At 40.1% G+C, this 22424-nt stretch overlaps 1 protein-coding gene across 1 annotated transcript in view; it reads right to left on the bottom strand.

Annotated features, from left to right (window-relative positions):
- The window catches only part of vldlr (very low density lipoprotein receptor), a 64701-nt gene that overhangs the window by 4678 nt on the left and 37599 nt on the right, over positions 1–22424 (bottom strand). The window contains exons 7-16 of the mRNA XM_082540400.1: positions 22060–22182; positions 20699–20821; positions 18641–18760; positions 17618–17743; positions 15674–15845; positions 15036–15260; positions 14826–14944; positions 13211–13350; positions 11433–11574; positions 10374–10523 (exon numbers count right to left, since the gene is read on the bottom strand). Of these exons, the coding sequence (XP_082396526.1) occupies positions 10374–10523; positions 11433–11574; positions 13211–13350; positions 14826–14944; positions 15036–15260; positions 15674–15845; positions 17618–17743; positions 18641–18760; positions 20699–20821; positions 22060–22182 (1440 nt within the window). The remainder of the gene's footprint in view (positions 1–10373; positions 10524–11432; positions 11575–13210; positions 13351–14825; positions 14945–15035; positions 15261–15673; positions 15846–17617; positions 17744–18640; positions 18761–20698; positions 20822–22059; positions 22183–22424) is intronic.

Below are 22424 nucleotides of genomic sequence, written 5' to 3'. Positions count from 1 at the left end.
AAGGAGCTTATTGACCTGCTGGATGTTGAGAGGGTGAGCAAATATTTTGTGGCCCAGGCATTTTCATATTTTGTTAAATATGTGTATACACAGAGCAGACTGTCCCTAGATTTGGGTTCCATAATTTATATTTTGGACAAAGCCAAGATGAGTTCCCATCATTTTCTGTGGGCAGCAATAAGGGGAACACTAGAGGAATGGACTCTAAAATCACTGAGCACAAATACTGCTGTACAGAGACACTGATGCAACAACTGCCCGTTACACTGCAGTTGTGTCTGCAATTCTAATTCCTGCAAGCTTATCAACCAAGTGCGTTACAGTAATCGAAGGCCAATTAATCACATTTGAGAACTTACAGATTCATGGAACATTAATGGCCATCCTCTTTGCCTGTACCCGCATGAAAAGATGAAAATACTTGAGAAAAAAAATCCTGATTGATGTCATAATTCATGCATGACAGGGTTAGATAATTACAATGACACATGTCACACATCTATAGTAAAATTAAACAACCAGTGGGTGGCAGCGTATGGAGTGAGACATCAGGGTCCAATGTAGTGGTTTATGTGCAGGCATATCATCAGCACTGATACCAATACAAGAAAACAGCCTTTGAATAGCTGTCCACTGTAGTGACCACTATGCCTGAAAGGGTTAATATTGACACCAGCAGGCTACTTGACTACCTGAAATCAGCCCACTGTGTTATATTAAAAAAACAAAAACAAAAAACAAAACCCAAACACCTTCTGTGCATCTTCAGCACAGATAAACACCAAAGCACAAGCAGAAGCTAGCATAACAGACGTGAAAAAATAAAAAATAAGAGCAAGCTCCAAGCGGTTAAAAATCTCCACAGCACCATGGACACAAGAAACCTTTAATTTTGGCTTTAATCAAACAAAAAGCTGATTAAATGAGTAGGTTGGGGGAAGGATGGGCTGTACCCAAAAACATTTAAGTCAGATGTTCCCCAGTTAACAATTCAAATGAAAATGCCTCCTTGATCCATGGTGAGGGAGGAGAAAAGCCTGTTTTTTGTAATCATTTTTGAACCAAGCCCAACATTCTTTAAAGCGAGCCAGAGACAAACGCAGCGCAGCCAACAGTTTTACCTGAGGGTGGCTGTATTAGACCTTTCCCAGTATCCTTTGAAGGACCTTTGAAAGTAGGGTCTGTACAGAGAGAGCCAAGAATCATGCTTCACACACACAAAACTTAACAGAGGGTGTCCTATTTATAAAAAAAAAAAAACCAAAAAAAAAAACCCCCAAGCAGCACACATGCAAGTAGGCCTTCTTTGAATATAGACCAGATCTCAGGAGACTAAGCTAGTAAATAAATGCTCTGAAGCACTGATCCATTTTGTTCAGTGAGAGGAAAGCCAAGCCAAGTAGAGAACCATCACAACAGCAGCAATGTCACATCTTTAACATTACCCTTGTGGTTCTCCTGCTTTGATATGACGAATGCTGGACAAGTGAGAGGACGACTCAAAGGCAATTTCACAGATTGAAAGCTGCAGCGCACTATATAAAAAAAAAAAAAAAGCATCAATCAGGACGTCTCTACCAGCATCTGTACAACCAGGAAGGACAGCTACAGCAACAATAAAACCTTTATAGCTGGATCAATATGATCTTGATTAGCAGAGGCAGCAGTGTTAGGATGTCTCAGGGCTTGAAATGAACAAGTCAGACTGAAAAAGCAATATTAACACAGTCAAGACCAAACTAAAGCAGTTTCCAAAACTTTTATCTACAAAAGAAAAACATTTTCAGATCAAATCACTCAAAACTTGCAAAGATTAAAATTGGAATTGAACTGCAGTAACTTTGTGTGAGGGCCATTAATTCTTTTGGTTGCAATTATCTTTACTCAGACGGCACAATATTTTTGGCCGTTATGATGCGACTGTCAGGTCAAAACTTCCCTTTTCCATAACAGACCACTTTTTCTATGACACTTGTCATATGTCATGAAGAAGGTGGGGCTAGCTGGATGGCTATAAGCAGTCAATGGGAAACAAAAGCAAATGTATAATTGGGAAGCAAAATGTACACAGCTCTGGTTTTACATCATTAGGCTCAAATGCAGTCATTTTAGAAAAAAGCTCAGATTGCCATCATGAAAAACCTGCTACATACGTAACCCTGACCATTGACGGGTTGATCAAAGTCTCAGGTATGTTATACAAGCATCAGCTAACATAACCCCGAGCATAGCCTTAAGTAGAGATAAGCAATGTGCTACATGTGTCTGGTAAGCTCACCTCTTTCCTTCCAACACCAAATATCTCCTTTCCAAAACTACATCTCCAGACCCTAGAAAGGTTTTACACTCAACATGTCAGTATGTCCCCAAACTCACACACACAAAAAAAGACAAAGCAAGCACCTGCAAACTAAGGCTCATCTTTGAGGCATTGGTTCAACTTTACTTTTTGGGCAAACAGGAAAAGCCAGGAGCAAGCTTTCAGCCTTTGAATCTGCAGAAGGGTAAAGCACGTGTTTGCCGCACTCCTTTGACTTTCACATTTGACTTTAATCCAATAATCAATAAATTCCAAATGCAATGAAAACTTATCTGATAAAAGGCAAGGACATTTAGGAGAGTCTGTAAAACAGTGGTCTCAGTATGCATTTTGCTTAATATAAACAGCCTGTCATTTTTATAGGTTTGTGTATGAACGGCAAGAAAAAAAAAAGCATATTTAATTAGACAATGTTTCATTCAGATAATTCAGAAATTTTGGATATAATATTGGCAGCTTTATAGAAAGATGGGACCTGTGATGAATGATACCAAATAATAAACAGTGGAACAAGTCTCAGCAGAGTTGCAAAATCCATGAAACGCACTGCATTTCAGCCTGAGATGGTGCAGTCTGAAGGAAAAACACTCCCCAGTTGCCTCTAAAGACTGTTATACGAATCCCTCTGTAGTAGTTTGAGGTCCAAACCCTGAAGTGAAGAGCAATGCTCATTACTCTCTCTCCCCCTGTGCCACACTAACAAGATTAGGGCCGGTCCAAACTGCAGCTGCACAATACTCTACAGTTCCCCATTCGGTCCAGCTGCGACGGCTGTAAAATGGGATAAATGTGTTATCTGCTGGTTTAGTAAAGAGCAACGAGGCCTGTGACAACGAAGCCTTTGACTACGAGGAAGGTGGAGGCGCTTTTAGCAAGTGACAGGCATCCCATTTTAACTCCTCCCACACTATTCTCACTATTAACAGGACAGACAGGCGTGAAAATACAGTTTCATATAAAGACAGCAACAAAAAAAAAAAAAACTATATACAAACAGGTCTGTACAGAATCAATCTCATAACTGCAAACACAGATGCCAAGGAGATAAAGACAAGTATGCACTTTCACATCCCGCCAGTCAGGGTGGTACTTCCAGTTATTAGAGTCTGGAGACAGCTCGAGGTTCCCTAACAGTCTATGAGATGGTGACTCAGGCTGCAGGGATGCTCACTACACGAAGGCCTTGTATATCTGCAAAGAACCCAGGCTGTAAAGTCTGCTGCAGAGCACCAGGAATTTATTGGTGCACAGTTCATGGCATCAAAGCTTTAATGACCCAAATGCCAACTGGGAATCTTCATAACCACAGTATTACCCACCACCATCATGCAGAAAACACTGTTACATGCCCCTCTGCAACCCCAGCAGCATCAATCTGCATGCTCAGCAATGTCGGAGGCTGGACTAAAACTTTCTAACTACAGCAGTGATAACTATGTTCTACCACCCTGACACTATTACAGCTGTGGTTCAAGCTTTTTCTGAATGACCCACCAAAAGCTGAATTAGAGCTCATGCCCCACACTTCAATTTTTAAAATCAAATGAGTGAAACAAATGCTCCAAGTTGAATTCAAGTTAAAACGCTTAAACATTTACCTGCATTTACCTGGTCATTCTAGCTGACCATCTAGAATTCATCTTATAAGTTAAAGAGAAACTGAACAGAGAATCTGAAGAGAAAGGACCTATTGTGGATGCTTTTTGCACTGGGAGCTTCATAAAGTGTTCTAAAGGGCCACCACTGTGGACCACACTGAGAACTATGGGCCTACTCTGATCTTCTGGTTGTAGATGCAGGCATGCACACCTACAGAAAGACATTCCTTCAGTTAAAGTTTTGGACACTCTTCGGCAAATATTTTGCAACAAAACAATAGAATCTGCTGCTGAGGTCTCTAGGCATCATCTTTGACTGCATTTGACAAATTTAGTCCTTGCTCTGCTCAGCACAGTGACACATGAGCCAATTCTCCATCTGCTGCAAGCTCAGGTTATAGTGCCCCTCCAGCTTGCAGCACATCTTTAAATCACCAGCTGCAGTCCAAGACGGTACAGCTGGAGGAGGCCTGAGGCTCTCTGGAGAGGCAGCTGAATGGATCAAGTTTGAAAAGTCTGGAACGTGCTGCAAGGATTATGCTGAGGTCAGTGAGGAATTTTAAATTTGTTTGAGTGCCCACTCAAGCATATTTAAAATCAGCTGGAAACTGTTGAACAGTTGTATTTGACTGAACCAGCGAGTTTCCCTTTCACGAGCTCCCGCCTTTAACATTTAGACCATTACAGAGCTGACCTGCTGTGCACGAGGCCAAGGGACTCTGATAAAACTTCACCTATATATTTAAAAAAAAAAAAAGAAAGAAAAGAAAAAAAAGGGGGGAGTAAAAAATAGATCTGAGGAAAATGAAACTTTAAAAACCACCAGATATTGTACACTAAGAAAAGCTGTAAAACCTGTCAAAACTCCCAGAACTCAAAAATGAGGAGGGAAGTGGAGAAGACTCTTAAAGAAAGCCGAACAGGCTAACTAGAGACTTTCACACTGGAGGACAGGAGTGCAGAGAGTCGTCACGGAGATGTTCCAGTACTTTGTGTACACCAGTGTCTTGGTCTACAGCTCTAGTCCAATTAGGAGAGAGTGTGTGCTGAATTCAGCTGTCAGGTTCCTATCTTACAGTGCTTCACTATGAAAAGGATAATCTGTGGCAGCAAAAAAGGAGCTGGACTGCTCAAGACAGAAACTACTAAGGGAAGAGGACAGTGTTTCTAGGCAACCTTTCCCTGGCAAATAAAAGAGGCAGAAGGAGAGAAGGGCTGCAGTTTGATTTTTTTTTTTTTTTAGTGTACTACTACAATTCTCAGATCTAACAGTAACAAACACACTGGTACTTGGCCATTTCTGGTGTCCAAACTCCTTGCTTTCGAAGTTAAAATAAATCTTACGAAGTTGCCGGAAATTTGAGTGCCGATGCAAGCAGATTAGGGCTGCCACAAACGACGATTTTAAATAGTCGACGTCATCATGACTAGTCGGCTAATCGTGGCAGCCCTAAAGCAGATGTAGTCTTGCTCTAGACAAACACTGAAAACTTCACTTGAAACTTATCTTTTGCAAAATCTGCAATCACATTAAAGCCATCTCAGCTGTCAAAGTACAGAGACAAGGTTAAACTACAGTAGTGCTACTGGAAACATCTGAAAAGGTATCAAACAGTGGGAGTGCGGAGTTCTCCAAGGACCCGTTCCTGAACCCGCTTTCCCTATAATATCTCAGAATATGGAATACATGCAGGTCCATAACTAAAGTCAGAGTTACTGAAGAATGCTGTGAAGGGATTAGGGTCCCATATAATCGTTAAATGGTAGCTGCCTGCAAATATATTACATGTAGGTTCCATATACAGGCTTGTTAGATCCATCTCAGCACCATGCCGTGCATCTTAAAGCATGAGCCTCAGTAAAAGGAACAGGAGTGTTTGCCTTCATTTTATCAGTATGCCACAGTGTAAGCTTTCTCTGCAGCCAAAAATCAGCAAACAGTCTCATCCAGAGCACAAAGCACACTTCAGTGAAGTGCAGTGTTGGTGTAATGCGTTACTGTAATTAAATTACTTTTCCACTGAAAAAGTAGTAATTACTGTTCATTTTTAGGCATTTTAATTACAGTTACTTACAATGTACTTGTGTTACATTGTAAAATAATTAAACTCGCTGAATATCATTATTTAATTTCAATAATTTGTCTTCTAAACGTAGAAGTAAACTCTGCCGCTTTAACATCGCTGTAGTGCAGCTGCACGTCATTTCGCCAGTTTGCTGCATAGTCGTATTCTAAAGCGGAAGATGTCGGACTCGGCTGAAGCGAGTGGCGGTTTTATGAAATTGACACACTCTTCACTTTTCTGAAACAAGCAGACAAGAACATTACAGTAATATGTAAGCTATGTCCTGGGGAGACAAACCCCCCCCAAAAAAACCAACAACTGTCAGCCGTTGTTAATAGCACGAGTAATCTACTGAAGCGCCTGACACGAGAGCATAGACGAACACTTGATCCTTGTTAATCATCCATGGATAACACCACGGCAACTCCTGCTAAGCAGGCAAAACTAGATTTTACTTCAGCAGCACAGAAAGTCTGAAGGTGAGCTTAAAAAAAATGATTGCTGGCTACGTTGTGGAAGAGATGCTACCGCTGCGTACTGTAGAGTCTCCGTCTTTAAAAAATGTATTTATTATTTAAAGAGTTTAATTTCTATTGTTTGTCCACTCAAGGTTTACAGGGATTTTTAGTAGTATTTAGTTAAATTACTTATTTAGTAATTAAGTTACTTTTCTGACAGTAATTAGATACGTATTTTAAATATAATATTGACTAATTAGTAATTAATTACTTTTTTAAAGTAACTTACCCAACACTGGTGAAGTAATTAGACGAAAAGATTGCTTTCAGGGAAAATGTTCAATGCTTTAATTACTAGTAAGTAAAGCTGTTGTGTTGCACAAGTATGCAATTCAACGGACCAATAAAAATGAAAGAGTAGGAGATGTTTATTGCACGGCCACATGTAATGCTTCTGCTCCGAAACCAACCCCCTCATCTTCTCAATAATGTCAAACTAGACTCCAGTTCAACAATAGTTACGGTCAATATTTACTGAAGTCTACAGAAGTTCTCACGCAAAGGATGTGTCTTATGTGGTTTAACTAGTTGTCTACAAAAGGGGAACCAGCAGTTAAACAACTGAACTGGAGAATATTTGGTCCCGGTGCCAAAACAATCAAAAGACTGTTTCTTTGAGTTAATGTGAATAAGAGGCCTCCAGTCACTGAAGAGGAATCATGGAACCGGTGAAATCCTTCATAATCAAGCTTCAAAAGTTCAGAGTACAAGTTTATTTCCTAAGGACGTTCATTTCACAATACTGTGCAAGTCTTTCATGAAACGGGCACAATCAGCCTTTTCCATTATTCATGTCAAGATTAAGCCAGTCCAGCACTTTTTTTTTTTTTTTTTAAACCAGTCATCCCATCAATCTGTAAGCATAGTTCAACTATGACAGTCTGGTTAATACTGAAAGGAGGGTGTTACACACAGTACAGTTTGTGTACTTGTTTTTAGGGCTTCTTCATAATTTATGTTTCTTTGGTTCCAGCTTTCGTTTTGGTATGTAGTTGCATTTTCTAAGTTATTTAATAATATCCATCCCTGCTTGGGGATTGTAGATTGAAATCAGTAGCCAACTTCATCTCTCATGAAATTAAGGTTTTAGTTTTATTCTTCATCAGAAACAAACAAGATTTCAGCCTGGGGCCATTTTCAGAATTTGGACCCATTAGGCTCAGCAGTGATAAATGTCTTGAATTATAATTACACTATGGTAAGAGTTTGTTTGGCCTTTTTGACCCAGTGTTACATAATGCTGCCGGTGTTACGAGCCAGGCCCAGAGTGATGTGGGCTGTGGTATGACTGGTATGCACGGAGCCTTAACTCAGGATGTTGAATTAAGAAAAGCTTCATTCATCCATCAAGGCTGGCAGGTTGGTGTGACAACTCAATCACATGCAAGGACTTCATACAAATTCCATTTTCAGATTCTGCATTCAGAATCTGAGACAAGACAGCTGCACTGCATTTGTAAAGACCTGTTCATGCCTTTTTATGAAAACAGAAATAAATCAGGATTCAATAACTTGGTCAATAAAGAACAAGGACTGATGACGGCAATAGTATCAATTAAATCATTGTCCCAAAGGGTTGAGGTCAGAGATCTGGAGGGATAAACTGAAGCACTTTCTCAGAACCAGACCAAATCCCTGCAATCAGCTTCCAAAATCTTGTGGCAGATCTTTCCACAGCAGCCGAGGTCAGCCACAGACTTGCTCTCATGATTTAAAAATGAAATGAAAACCTTTAACAATCTCATGGTTGGTGTTGTGTCCATTCAGCTACAGCACTAACAGTCACGCTCCACTCAGTGCAGAGAAATGAAGACTGCACAGGGTGGGACTTAACCCCCAGGGGGGGAAAAAAACCAAACAAAAACAAGAGCTGGGGGTTACTTTCAGCAGCAAAACGCAACAATTGAGTGGAAGAGGGATCAACGTCAGGATCCGACACTTCAGCTGTCAGGATGAAACACTTCCCAACGCAGGAGGAGACGAAGCTGCAGCTGAGATGTGAAGGAGGACGATGTTGAGACTTGCCAAAAAGGTGCTGAAAAACTGGATCACAACACCGAGTGACTCAGCTACTGTTCAGCTGTCAGACTACTAATACAAACAGACAGCTGGGGTTTTGGCTGGCATGGATACAGATAGAAACCAAGACACAGTGGGAGCACACACCATGGAAACATGCTTGGAAAACCGTAGAATTAGACTGAATTTATTCCATCTTCCAGCTGTTTGTGTTTTGGTGGCTAACCTGTGAAACCTAAGATCCTTTTTACCTTTTCTTTAATAGAGTCACATTTGAAATGAGCAGCAGGGGGTATGAAGCAGAAAGGAAGGGAAGCAATTGGCTTAACAAAAAACAAAAAAAACAAACAAAAACCAGGTGGATGTGTGAACACAATGAGGTGGTGTACACATTCTCAGAACCGCTGAGGTTTGGCACCTCCCTGCTTTCCATTTTTCCTAATACTTTCATGCAGTATTAATGTCTTACTAACTGTATTGTGTTTTAGGGCTTCAAATGTCCAAACTACAAAAACAGCAGAGCTTTTAAAGCCACTTTGCTGGAGATTCACAATAGTGACTGAAATGAGAACTGACAAGAGTGTGCACAATTTTCTCACAATTCATCAAGAAACCACTCTACCTCTGATGGGATGTTCCTGCTGCTGAATAATTTGGTTTCTCTTCATGTAAATCTGAAGATTTACTTTCCCTCCATGTTCTTTCCATGTTACAACTAATAAAATATTTCATTGTGTTTAGATTAACACCGCATTTGCATTTTTTAAGATCATGCAGTCCAGGGTTTCCGTCAGCATATTTCAAGCCCGGCAGCCCACAGAACCAAAGCACTGGGAGTGGTTACCATTTATTTTTAAGATGCTTTAACATAAGTGAATGCTTGCTTGGCTACTTCCTGAACTTGTAGCTCTTATGTTCTTGACAACCCTACATTACTTTTTAATTCATGCTGCAAGTGGGGGAAAAAAATAAAATAAAAAAAAAGTATGCTTGTGAAGAAGCAGTAATGTGAGAACCACAGACAGCTCTGCTGTTCCACTAATCCACACAGTGTCATGTGGTTGGCCATACAGCTTTTATTGAACAAGACCATCTGACCAGACTAAAAGTAGGAAAATACTTTAAAAAAAAAAAAAAAAAGAAAGAAAAAAATCCAATCTAGAGGCTGGACACTGCCCAAATACTGCATGCACCATCTCAAGCCATCACTCATAAGCATGCAGTGTTGTGTTTAACATTAATGACAAGTCAATGTCATTAGCTCACCAAGTGTGTAGCTAATGTTTGTGCAACAGCAGCATTGTTTTCACTAGCAAAGATCCACCCTGTCTGGTTTTTGCCAGGCCTGTGGTACCGTCTCCAGAGTCTTGACTCCCTGTTTATAAATGGTGGCTGCAACTAAGTTCTGTTGTGTATACAAATTAATGACAGTTGCTAACACGAGAAAACAAATGCAGAGAACAGAACATCGCCTTTGCATGGGATAGATAATAATTACAGTATGTGCGCAAATGCTGGATGAAATTCATGTCACCAAAACAAAAAAAACTGTATGGCATCTTTACAAGCGCTGGACCATTTTACAGTATAAGCTTGTACGCAGATCATGACTTGTACCATCAGACTTTATAAACAACTGCTGCTGGCACATTTCAGATGTATCTGAATACTGCTCGTACTTCAAATGCTCACAAATCATTAGTATTTGTTTCAATTATATAAACATGTCAAAATTTATGTTGTAGCATTCAAGTTTGCAGCTTTGGTGAGATTTGCTCCGGGGTTCAGCCAGGTGTAAACACAGATGAAGTGCCAAAACACAACTCAAGCCCGCGAGGGTGCCGTGACTCACCAGGTCTGCAGCGCAAGCCGTCAGCAGTCAGCTCCTGGCCCTCAGGACACACGCAGGTATATTTGGGGGAGTGTTTGTTGATCTGTGGTGCAGGCAGGCACATGTAGCTGCAGCCTCCATTTTCACCTTTCTCTGAGCACCAGTTAGTACCTGCACACAAAGGTTAGCAAATAAAAGCTAATCAAACCATTTCAGTTAACAAGTGTCACATGGGTACATTAAATCCACAGTGAAAGGAGCTTTAACGGCCTCTTCTACTATGAAGTATATCCACAGGTTGACGGAACAAAATTAGGGCTTAAGTCTCATCCATAGTGTGATCGTCGACATTTTCATCCTATGGATCTTCGCACACATGATCATTATAAACCAAGGGGACACATTTTGATAGACTAAGTGTTTAAATATTACAGATTAACCACAAAATATCAAGAAACTACAGCTTCTAAGTGTACAAAATTAAAGTGGTGGTATGTATTGCATACATAAGTATACTGTACATCATGGAAACAAATACTGCTGAGTTTCTATACAAGTACTGTGTTGGACCCACTGGTGATCTCATTGATACAGGTATAGCCCATTGACAGAGCTCAATGGTCATGGATCTTTACCTTTCTTATGAGAACTTTAAGAGGATCGACTGGCTTATGTTTCCCTTTATAATCCAATCAGAGCACAACATGTGACTGTAAGGCTTCACAAACATGTGAGGATAAATTAAAGATTGGGGCTCGACGTACTAGCCTCCTCTGTTACACCCTTTACATGATTCTCAACTTGGTTGCATCATTAGCTATTAAAACTCGCGTCAATAATGGCGACATGATCACAGCTTAAAATTATAATCACTGGCACTCCTTGTACCTTGATCATGTGTAATTACAGTAATTTCTGATTACTTTCCCCTCATTAGCTTTCATTAACTCAGAAGTGACATCAGCTCTGATACTGGGGTTCCTGTGATGTCACTGAGCCTGCAGGAGTAAAGATTTCCAAGCTTAAGTATTAATATCCGTCAGTTCCTCCTCTGCTAGTTTCAGCTCCCTCCTTTCTTACCTGACAGCTGAATGAGCTCATGGTACACTATGATGTCCTGGGGGTCGTTCAGGTTGCTGGCCAGCGTAACCACGTCAGAGCCTGTGAACTTGTTTGCACCGTAGATTGCTTCCTTTTCCCCATCAGTCCAGAAGACTCGATCCTGGACAAAGGGCAGAAGAATAAACAAAAACTTTAACACTGAAGTCCTCTCAATCACAGCAATACAAAACTTCCATAAATCACTGTCATCACACAAGTGCTTAAGTGCCAATAAAGTGTCAGCTTTGTGTCATTACAAGAAAACTTGCTCCCATTAAGATTTGGGCAGATTTTTACACTGATGAAAACTTTGTTACAAAATTTCAGAATAAAGCCAGAGTTAGCACTAAAGCACTAAGTAGCACAAGAAATGTATTCCCTTCAGGAAGCAATACATGACTTCTTAAGAAGTAAATCATAACTTGAGTAAAGTCCTCCAACACCACGTTTAATATGACTCATTAAATTATCAGAAACAATTTCAGTGCCATAACATACCAACATTTATACATCTTAGAAACAATTACATGTCATTTGTTGTGATATTGTTTTATACCAATATAAAATAAGAGTTAATTCTACAATAATCTGTAAACTGAGTAGCCCTTCAACAATTGTAAGAAATTTATGAATCCACAGTAATACAAGTCACATCTGCTCAGATCATGTGTGGTGTTCCTGCACTGCACGCAAAGTTGCATCTAAATATTCTGATGAAGCTGCCACATGGCTTTTGATGCTTACGTTAAGCCTGTTCATGTGTTAATATATTAAAATATAAAATAAGGACGAGGACTTTTTATAATGACTGAACGCGATTTAACCCCTGAAAAGCTTTATGGACAAAATAAAGCAAAATTTTGCTTCAACGTAAATGTTCCTGATGATATTAAATGGATGGATTTTTATAAACTGTGCTGTTAGGAGAAATCTGATGATGGTTTTAGACCTCATGCCATCGTGTGAATAAATGTGCCATCACATCTATACTTTTATACAGAATACCTGAAAACCCCACACACAAACACATGGGAAAGTCTTTATTCAAGAACTGGAAGGTAAAAATGTACACAGAACACTCGATTTGAAAGGTAATATCTTCTAGTTGTTTTGCATGTTGTTAAACACAAACAACATCAAGTGTTTTGGTGGATACTAAAACATGTCAACACTGTACCTGCACATTGCAGTTCTATAAAATATGCAAAAAACAGATTAAAAAATTTTTGGTTCATTTTCCATTAGTCTGCATATAGTTGCTGTGTGGGTCATTGGCAGATCATGTACAATACACATTGAGGGCGACTGGGTTGATTAAAGGATTTTGTGCAACAAAAGTCTTTATCATACTTGTACATGGTTTGAAGCTGGGAGCAGCTTTTCCTTTCCTGTGTTTGATTTTTGTAATTTTACTTAAAACTAGGACCAGTTTGTTTTGGTAGATGAAACGTCATCAAGGACAAGGCAACTGGCACCAAAGACACATTTAAAAACATGCAAATAAACTCATGTACACAGGCGATGAGGTCTGTGGCAAATTTTCCCAGACAGATTTCTTAAATGCAATGTGCAATAACTGATTGTGTCATGAAACCAATTTCCTGGATCAGAACTACATTTTTAAAACGTTTTGTTCATTATCCTCAGACATGTGATGTAAAGCGCTCTAATGCCCAACATACAGGTCAGACAGTTCATCTTCCAGCTGTCAACATAAACTGACCCAGACTGGCTTAGAGAAAAGACAAATGCAGTACCTCAAAAACGGTGAGAGCAAAGGGGTGAGCGAGGTACTCTGAAGACTGGAGCACTTTATTCCTGTTGTCCCCGTTTAGGTCGACGCTACAGAGCATGTGCAGCTTTGAGTCGACCCAGTACAACCTGCCTTTGATCAGATCTGGGGTAAAAAGAAAAAAAAAAAAGAAGCAGGAATTAAATGGGAAGACTAAAGAAGGGAGAACAATGGGAAGGAAAGTAGAAAGCAGACAGAAAAGTGGAATGAGATGAAAGATTAAATTGTTGTACTGATGATTCTTTAACAGGATGAATCAACTGACTTTTAGTCTTAATGGTGCAAACGTCACAAAAGAAAGCCGCACTGCAGTTTGTTTACCCATTTCTTTCTGTAAAAGGTCACTGTCCAAGTCAATTTAAAACACTAAGCATTTCCTGTAAGGTATTTTCAAGCTTTCCAGCACCTTGTAGTTATTGTAAGTATATACTGATATTACACCATTTTACTAGAAACAATGTAACAAAACAATCAGATGAATGAGAACTTTTTAAAAACACATTAACCTAGGAGTTGTGACATTTTTGGAAACAATGTATAAAATGAACATTGACTCAGACTGGTTTGTACAGGCACATATTTGAATCTGTATTTCACCAGAACGCCTGACTAACCTACAGCTGCTACAGCAACATAACCATCACTTCGCAACAAAACAAAAAACAAAACAAGACTAGCCTATTGATTAGTATTACTATGAATTCACCAACTCTGTTAAACTGAATACATCAGGACTTCAGCTTATTTAATGTAAAATCCCCTAACTACAGCCGCCCTCTTATGTTGTTACCTGGTTTAAAAAAAAAAAAAAAAAAAAAAAAGAAAAAAAAAGGACTCTTCTTAGAGACTGCACAATTGGTTACTCAGAATTTAGCTTACAAAAATTGATTGAAGAGGAGGCCAAAGTCAAGCCAAAGTTCATTCAAATTGCATGTTAAGTCCCACACACAGTTCCATCAGAGGGCAAACATCAAAGACTGACAGATCACACAATAGACTCAAACAACAGCAAGCCAGGGTCGAGCAGCGTCCTCTTCAAAGATTCTCTGCAACTCATTTTCTTCTTTCTCATTTACCTCCTAAGACCTGAACTCTTCCACGGCATGCATTTTTAATTTCTTTGATATTTGGTCATATTGGGGCCTGATGAATGTAAAACCAAAGAATTACCAGATTTATTTTTTTTTTTAACCTTTTTTTTTTTTAAGAAAAGAGCCAAATATGAGGCCATTTGTTTAAAATTTTGATAGAACAGTAGCGGTATAATGTCCTCGTAAATGGATATCAGGCCCACGTAGAGCAAAATTCAGTATTTTGGTCTAAATAACCCAAAATGTGATGTCCACATATGTGGACGCCAGGTCCTGGGAGGTTAAAGAGTGAACTATTCAAATACCAAGCGATTTATAGTCAAAGTATTAAAATCACAGGCAGCTTAAGTGCTTGTGCTGAAATTCTCACAGTGACATCACTAAAATTTAAGACCAATCCAGACTGAATTTAAGATTTTTTTTTAAAATGACCTGTAGACACCCCAGACTTAAAGAAAAACGTGCAGTGACTTGTTGGTTTGTTCCTACCCAGTGTGATTCCATTAGGCCACTGGATGTCTGTCGCCACCAAAACCTGTCTGTCCACTCCGTTCATACCAGATTTCTCTATCTTGGCTGGCTCTCCCCAGTCAGACCAGTACAGAAACCTGTAGGACCGACACAATCATAAGTAAAAGCAGACCATAAGCGGGAGATCAGAAGGGTTTCAGCCAACACCAAAATGAGCCGTCCACTTACCCAGACAGCGGATCCACAGCAATATCGGCCGGTTCTTTGAGGCCCCTGTTGAACAGAACTTTCTGCTTGGTACCATTGAAACTGGCCACAGAGATTGTTTTGGTTGAGAGATCAGACCAGTACAAGTTCTTGTAGATCCAGTCCACAGCGATTCCCACTGGAGTCTGCACGTTGTCAATGACTTTCTTATGGGTGCCAATGTCTACACGCTTGTCCAGAAGAGTGCTGAGTGGAGAAGAGTTCAGCATCGGACAGATGCGTAGAGAATTTATACATGTATACAGTTTTTCAAATGCTGCTAGGACTCCCAGTATATTATCCTTTCAGTCTGAGACCTCTATATCACATAAAATTCAAAACTATTGCAGGCAGCTCAGTAAAATAGAACCTTTCATTCTACACATTTAGATTTTTTTGATGAAAATATCAAGCAGCTGAATTGCAACACGGCCACGAGAAAAACTTACTGCTTTAACAGACCAGAGGAAAAAATTTAAGTTTACCTTACAAATAAAATCCATTTACCCTGTGAAGTTACAACTACATTGTGCTGCACTGTCAATGCCTCCCATAGTCCTACAACAATACTCTATTGCCCGTTTGCCTGCGTCATTCCCTCCAATCACCTACTACCCTACCTGTAGATCGCCTTCTGGCCCAGGTCAGCCCAGAAAATGGTCTGCTGGTCAAAGTCTGCATCCAGAGCCACTGCGTTTCTCTGCTGCTCCACAATCTGAGTGTACTCCTTCCTCTCCAGGCCCAGACGACGGATATCACGGCGGTTGGTGAAGATCAGGCAGGGCTCCTTACCTGAGGACAGGAAAGGGGTTATTGAATGACGACAATCTTTCCAAAGTATTTTATGCCTTCCATTTATTGTTTAGGACAAAATTATTGGTCATAGTTCTTAAAACTATTTTAAGAATTGGGATTATTGTGTGCTTAAAGTAGGAGCTTGTTTTCACCCATTGATTTCTATTCATCAGTAAAGTAGTGGAAGGGAACAGGCGTCATCTTTGTCAACAAGCTGAACAATTAAGCTTTTTTTTTTTTTTTTTTTTTTAACTGCAGAAACACATAAGACCTACAATGGATGACACCTGCAGCCAGATAACACCAGACCCTGTGTTGTCAAATACACAGTAGTACATCTCAGGTTGTACATAACTCATTCTTGCCCCCCCCCCCCCCCCCCCGAAAAAACGACTTACAAATGAAAATGTTCAGCCGTGGTATTGTTGTGATCCTAAGCCTGCTTTGAAAATATACACCTTAAAAATCAATTCACCACCCAGCTCTAGTGCCAACCCATCATTTTCCCCATTATTCCACAGAATTGTCATTCTGCTGGATTTTTTCCATAGCTGAAAGCTGCATTAAAACCACAGTTTTTACAGTTAATTAGCTTCACCCATTTAATACTAATGCAATCCAACAAGAGCCCTGTGTTAAAACGCTGCTTTCCACTCTGAAAGCCTTTCAGAAAAGAGAAACTGACCATTTCAACTTGTGGACCTTCATATGCTGTCAACATCCCTCCTCCTGACATTAAAGTGTTTTGGGGTTTTTTTAGCAGCGAACAAGCCTAAAAGTTTAATACTGATTTGACATACAAAGGCACTATCATCACTTTGCATCTGCAAATTATGGACCATTTTGAGTCAATGGCGTGAACTTGCTGCGCTTCGGAGTGAGAGCCCACAGTATAGTGGTTGAACTCTATCACTTAGTTCTTTTGGGCTGCAAACTATATTACTGTTGGCAATAAAGGAGCTGGAGAATCCGAGTGAACTCCCCCCAAAGAAGAAATAGATCTGTGGGTGTGTTTTCAGCACTCTTACCTCGATGTATCTGAAGCAGTTAGTCAACTAAAGCCTCAAAGCTGCTGGTTATAAGCGATGACAAACCAAATGCAACGCCTACAATTTTCTCCCACACAGAGTCTTCAGACACCGAGTGTGAATCACTAGATGTTTTTCTGTCTGGCAGCAAATCATACGCACACCAAAGGTCATAACCCTGATCAGACATGAAGCTGCCAGTTCAGTCACATCAGCAATCTGTAAGGGTTCAGTGTCATCTAAAGCCACTGCAGCTCAGACACACTGGATGCAGCCGTTTGTGAAAAGTAGGAGTAAGTGAGGCTCAATTTTGGATCACGATGGACAAATCCAAGTTTTTGGGTCTGTACTGGACAGACGTCTCCATATATGAACAGTTACACATGTGAGCATCAAAGTGACTCCGCTGCCCCCCCAGTACATGAATATATCCTGAAATGTCTTTTCTGCCATGAAGATGATATTTCACCATAATCTTTCAAAAGAGCCCAAGTTTGCATTGCTCAGGACTATTCCTGCAGGATCTGAGGGGTCAGCTCAGACTCTTGCTACTTATCAGGAGACGAGACCCATTTCCACAATACTTTACAAGACACCAAATTTTTGTTTAGCTCGAGGGATGCAAAACACCGTTATTATCCAGAGATCGGGACCCAGACAGTGGCAGAGCCAACAATATAGACAAATATGATCAAAATGTTGAGGTGAAATTTTAATAAGATCACCCAGCTGCTAACTCACCAACAGCCTTGCAGACGCCGGTGGTCGGATCCATCTGATAGCCGTTGTGGCATTCACACTTGTACCCTCCCTTCAGGTTGATGCAGATCTGACTGCAAATGCCAGGATTCATGCACTCATCGATATCTGCAGAAGAGTAGCAGAAAGGCGAATCATGAGGCGTGTGTGAAGAAAGAACAGCTGTATGCGGCATGTTTCATCTATCAAATCTGCTAAATGCCTCAGTTTGAATAATCAAATCTTTCTATGGGGGCTCAACAGCTGTATAGTCCGTGTGTATTGATGAAAATTTCTTGCTTTTCAAAAATAGGATGTTCCTGGGATTCCTACTGCATGAGTGTAAAGTGATTTGAGCCTCGAATACACAAAATGCAAATTAAAACTTGCTTTAATTGCCGCTGATGTTTTGCCAAAACACTCGACGAGCTGCTCTCATCAGAATTAGATGTAAATTTATCAAACGTTTTCCAGAGTTTAGTGATCATTCTACATCCTGGAGTAGATTAACGCTTCTGTGGAACCAGTGGGGTTCATACAGATGGGATTATACACGTTTACCAAATATCCAAAGCAGGGTTTGAGGCCAAGATTGGCTCAATAACAGAACTGTGACGGATCAGTGCCTCCTAAACGTAACCAAGAGGATTTCTGCTTTTAGGAAAACAGATTACGACACGCCCAATCACATTACACGCCAAACCCTTCAGAGGCCAGAAGTGCACAACACCACCAGCCCATCTGACCCATGTGATTAGATATTTGAGGCCAAGCATAATTAAATATTCCTTAAGTCTTAAAGGTTTTAGATTGAATTCAGTGTATCAAAGTTGTTTGGTTTTTGGATGGATGCCTATACTTGTGTACATTCAGACAGTCTCACACTTTTGAACCCTTTTAGAAAAATGCATTCATCCTGTGTTGAGTAATAGTTTCCCAACGCTAAATACTGCAGTGTTGTCAAAACTGATTTAAAATTTTCTTTTAGCATTTTTCACCAAGCTGTGTAATGCAGAGATCGCATACCTCCGCAGGTCTTGTGGTCTATAAGCTGGAGCCCAGGCGTGCAGTCACACTCGTAGCCAATCACCATGTCTTTACAGATGTGCGAGCAGCCACCGTTGTTCAGGAGACACTCGTTAAAATCTGGAACACAGGAAACAGCTCTGTAGTTGTGTGTCCAATTAGATCTAAAAGGTTACAATAAGGTGGTTTGGGAGAAGTCTGAGTCGAAGCTAAACGAGGATTGTATTCACTGAAAGATCTTCAAACCACAAGAGGTTTGAATATCATGAATTGGCATTTGTTAGTAGACTCAGAGGGTGGAACACAATATGGAAAAGCCCCATAACTTTTAAGAAAAACATTTAAAACCAAAAAGGCTAAAACGTGCATCAGTAACCTGTGTGGACGTGAAGCAATGTACTGTGTAAGGTAGCCAGAAGATAAGCAACCAATTGGAAAACCAGAGTGATGACGAGCGACTGTTCAGCCATTCCCAATTTTTAATATTTTGCTTCCAAGGAAAGACACTAGTTATTCTCAAAGCTTTTAAATGTCTTTTAAAGGTTCTTTGGACACCAACTGCTTTTTTACTCATTTTTCAGAGCAATGTTTGTTAAGACACTTATTTGCCTTTAGTATGTAGTGGTAACTAAAAGGCACGAACCAGTGTTGTGTTGAGGTCTTTGGAGCATCAGTGCCATAATGAAAGCTGGGTAAACAGGTGTGGCCTAATTTCTTTTAAATCTGCTTTAAAACAAAACTGCAATTTCATCCTGTTGTATTAAAGGAATCTGGCTTTCTGAAGTTGTCGTCCTCTTGTTCTTTATACATCAAGCATGTGTATGAAACAGGCAGCAACAAGAACCAACAACTGCTATCCTTGTCAGGATTAACCTCCTTTAACATGCACTTGGCTGACCATCATTTACATCAGCACAAAGTCAAAGGCTGTACTTACAGCACAAAGACCATGTTTGTAATTAGTGCGCTTGTTGAAATCTTAAAATGCACAACTATAATTATTATGAGAATAAACCCAACAGCAGGGAGAGACTGATCTCCCAGAACCCTGCAATCACAACAGTAAGCACATGTTCTGGGTGGTCAGAGCAAATCTCTAAAAACCTCCCGAAGCTGAAATAGAAGAAAATGAACCAAATGCATGACAAACTGAAGAAAATCCCTCAGCATGGCATCAGCTTAGAAGCTGGCGTAAACTTCAGATCACGGTGCTTTAGTTTGTCTGTGGGCAGAGAGTGTCAGTACAGAGATGGCTGAAATTCACCATCATTAAGAACATACAGTGTGATTTATTAAGGTGTAAGGCTTAATGAGCCACAGGCCAACATCCTTTCACGTGCTCAAGCTACAGCTGTTATTATTTCTAGGGGGTGGGGTGGTGGTGGTTAGGATGTCACCATTGCTTTTCATTTCAGCACTCTGAACACTTGTTTGGCCACCAAGAATAAGTTTTATGTACCCCAATATGCATTTTGACAATATACACTAGTTCTGTACAACAATCGGTAACATTCTTACATAAATAGTCATGAATTGTCATGCAAATTTGTCAAAGTTTCTTCATGAGTGATTGTAGATTTCTTTTTATATTATTTCCAGATCTTTTCATTTGTTTGAGCTGCAGCTGAATTCATATATTTAGTATTCTGATTGTGGAAAGCCTGATAGTCACTTTTGGTTGAGTTGTTTGATCCATGAAAGAGAATTATTTAGACCTGAACTGTAGGACGCATGAAAGATTCATGGACTGATTTATGTAAAAAAAAAATCCACATATTATCAGCATAAATCCATGTGTAGCACAGAGGAAGGAATGTCATTGCCTGAAATAAACTCTCCCGGATACTTTCAGGCCCGCGGGAAAAGACATCTGAATTCGCTGAAAAGCAAATCATCTCCTGAACACGTTTCATCTTTTCATTGCAGTGAGGCATCAATGTCAAAATCAGAAAAGGAGCAAGTCTGTGACCTAAGAGGGGCATGACCCGGAGTTGAAAAATCAGTCATGGATGAATTCAGTTACATTTTTTAATTAAAAAAATAAAAATGAACACTTACTGCATTCCTTGATCGGTTCATCGCTCCAGTCGGGACAGTCTCTGACCTTGTTGCACACTTTGCTCATCTCTATGCACTCCCCGCTGCGACACTTGAACTTCTCTGGACCATTACACTGAGTCACTGCAGGGAGGAGGAAGGAGTAGGAGGAAGAAGAATAACCTCATTCAACATTTGGATGTTTGGGTCAGAATTAAAACATGAAAGCAGGGAGTTCAGGCTAGTTGTGGTTGTGTGATGATGTAGGGGATGGCACACTCTGGGCTCCTTAGTACCAACTGAGCGTGGCTTAAACATCACAGGCTGCGTGTGTATCGCTACTCCATCCCTTTGTTTACAATGAACTCATCAGATGGCTGCTTCCAACAGGACAATGCACCATGTCAAAGCTCAAACTAGTTTTTGAACATGGAAATTTGTGACATGGGTTGAGTACAGTGAACTCAAACTGCTTCTAGCATCACCAGACCTCAAACCAGAAGAGCACCTTTGGGATGTGGTTAAGTAAAGACCTCAACTGTTTGATGCCATCATGTTAACATGGAACAAAATCTCAGTAAAACCTAAAATCCATACAATTAAATATCAAAGGCAGTTCTAAAGGCAAAAGGAGGCAAATACAACTATGGAAGGTTGTACTTAAACTGCTTTAGGGCTTGTTGTAGGCCCTCAGTCTATCCTGTGTGAAAATTAGCTCCTCCCCCTTTAAGCCAAATTTCTTCTCATTATCTGCCCCTAAACATCCTGGAAAAGCACATGTGGGCAGAGCTTCTAAACTCAAAGCTAAAGGTGTGTGCCTGACCCATTTTACAGGACATCTGCTCTCAGACACACGTCTCACAGGGATTATATGCACTAACCTCATGGTTTAAAACTAGACTTGTTTAAAATAAGCATTCAGCGCTTTAAAAAGCTGAAGTTGCTTAATATTCATTAATTTTTCCATCTGTCAGAGTAAATATTACATAACAAATGTAATCACAAGTTTCTAAAACTACACTGGAGCAAAATCAGCAAAAGATAATTGGGTGTTTGTTTTTTCACTGAATATACATCTTCTAGATTAGGACACAAAAATGAAACTGCCACAAATCTGGAGAGTGACAGCTTTCCTTTGAAGAAACAAGGAGCACCACCTGAGGTTGACTGTTACAAAAAACCCCTGAAAAATGTCAACATTTGCATGCCCAGAGCAGCTTTAAAATTAAACACTGTTGGTACCTCAGGTGAGCCTCAAGATGTAGAAATGGAAACTTGCATGTTGTAGAAGAATTCCCCCCCAAAATAAAAAAAAAACCACATCCTGATAATGCACTCAGGTGATAAGTTTGTGAACATTCACACCAACACACAACACTTACTGTTTCTACAGTTTGCCTCGTCTGATCCGTCTGCACAGTCTCTGAGGCCATTACACTGTCTGCTGCCCAGGATGCAGTTTCCATCGTCACATTTGAACTGATCCGACCCACAGGTGCGAACAGCTGCCAAGGACACAAACATGAGTTGCACATGTGCTGACATGGGCTACTCTTTAAACACTAAACATTTGTGAATATTCAGTGAACCATTCAAAATCCATTCATCAGTGCAGAATAACTAAAATACCCAAGTTTGTTTGAATTCAGCCAATTTGTGATAGCTGTTCACTCAAAGAGTGAAAAGAAAAACATCACTAGATAATTATGTTTGTATTCATGAGCACCATATTAAAATTATCAGCCAC

This window comes from Aulonocara stuartgranti (assembly GCF_965226115.1).
Source record: "Aulonocara stuartgranti genome assembly, chromosome: 7".
NCBI classification, from domain to species: domain Eukaryota; kingdom Metazoa; phylum Chordata; class Actinopteri; order Cichliformes; family Cichlidae; genus Aulonocara; species Aulonocara stuartgranti.
Note: the sequence above shows the minus strand (reverse complement) of the source record. Positions and strands in the feature narration are given on the sequence as shown.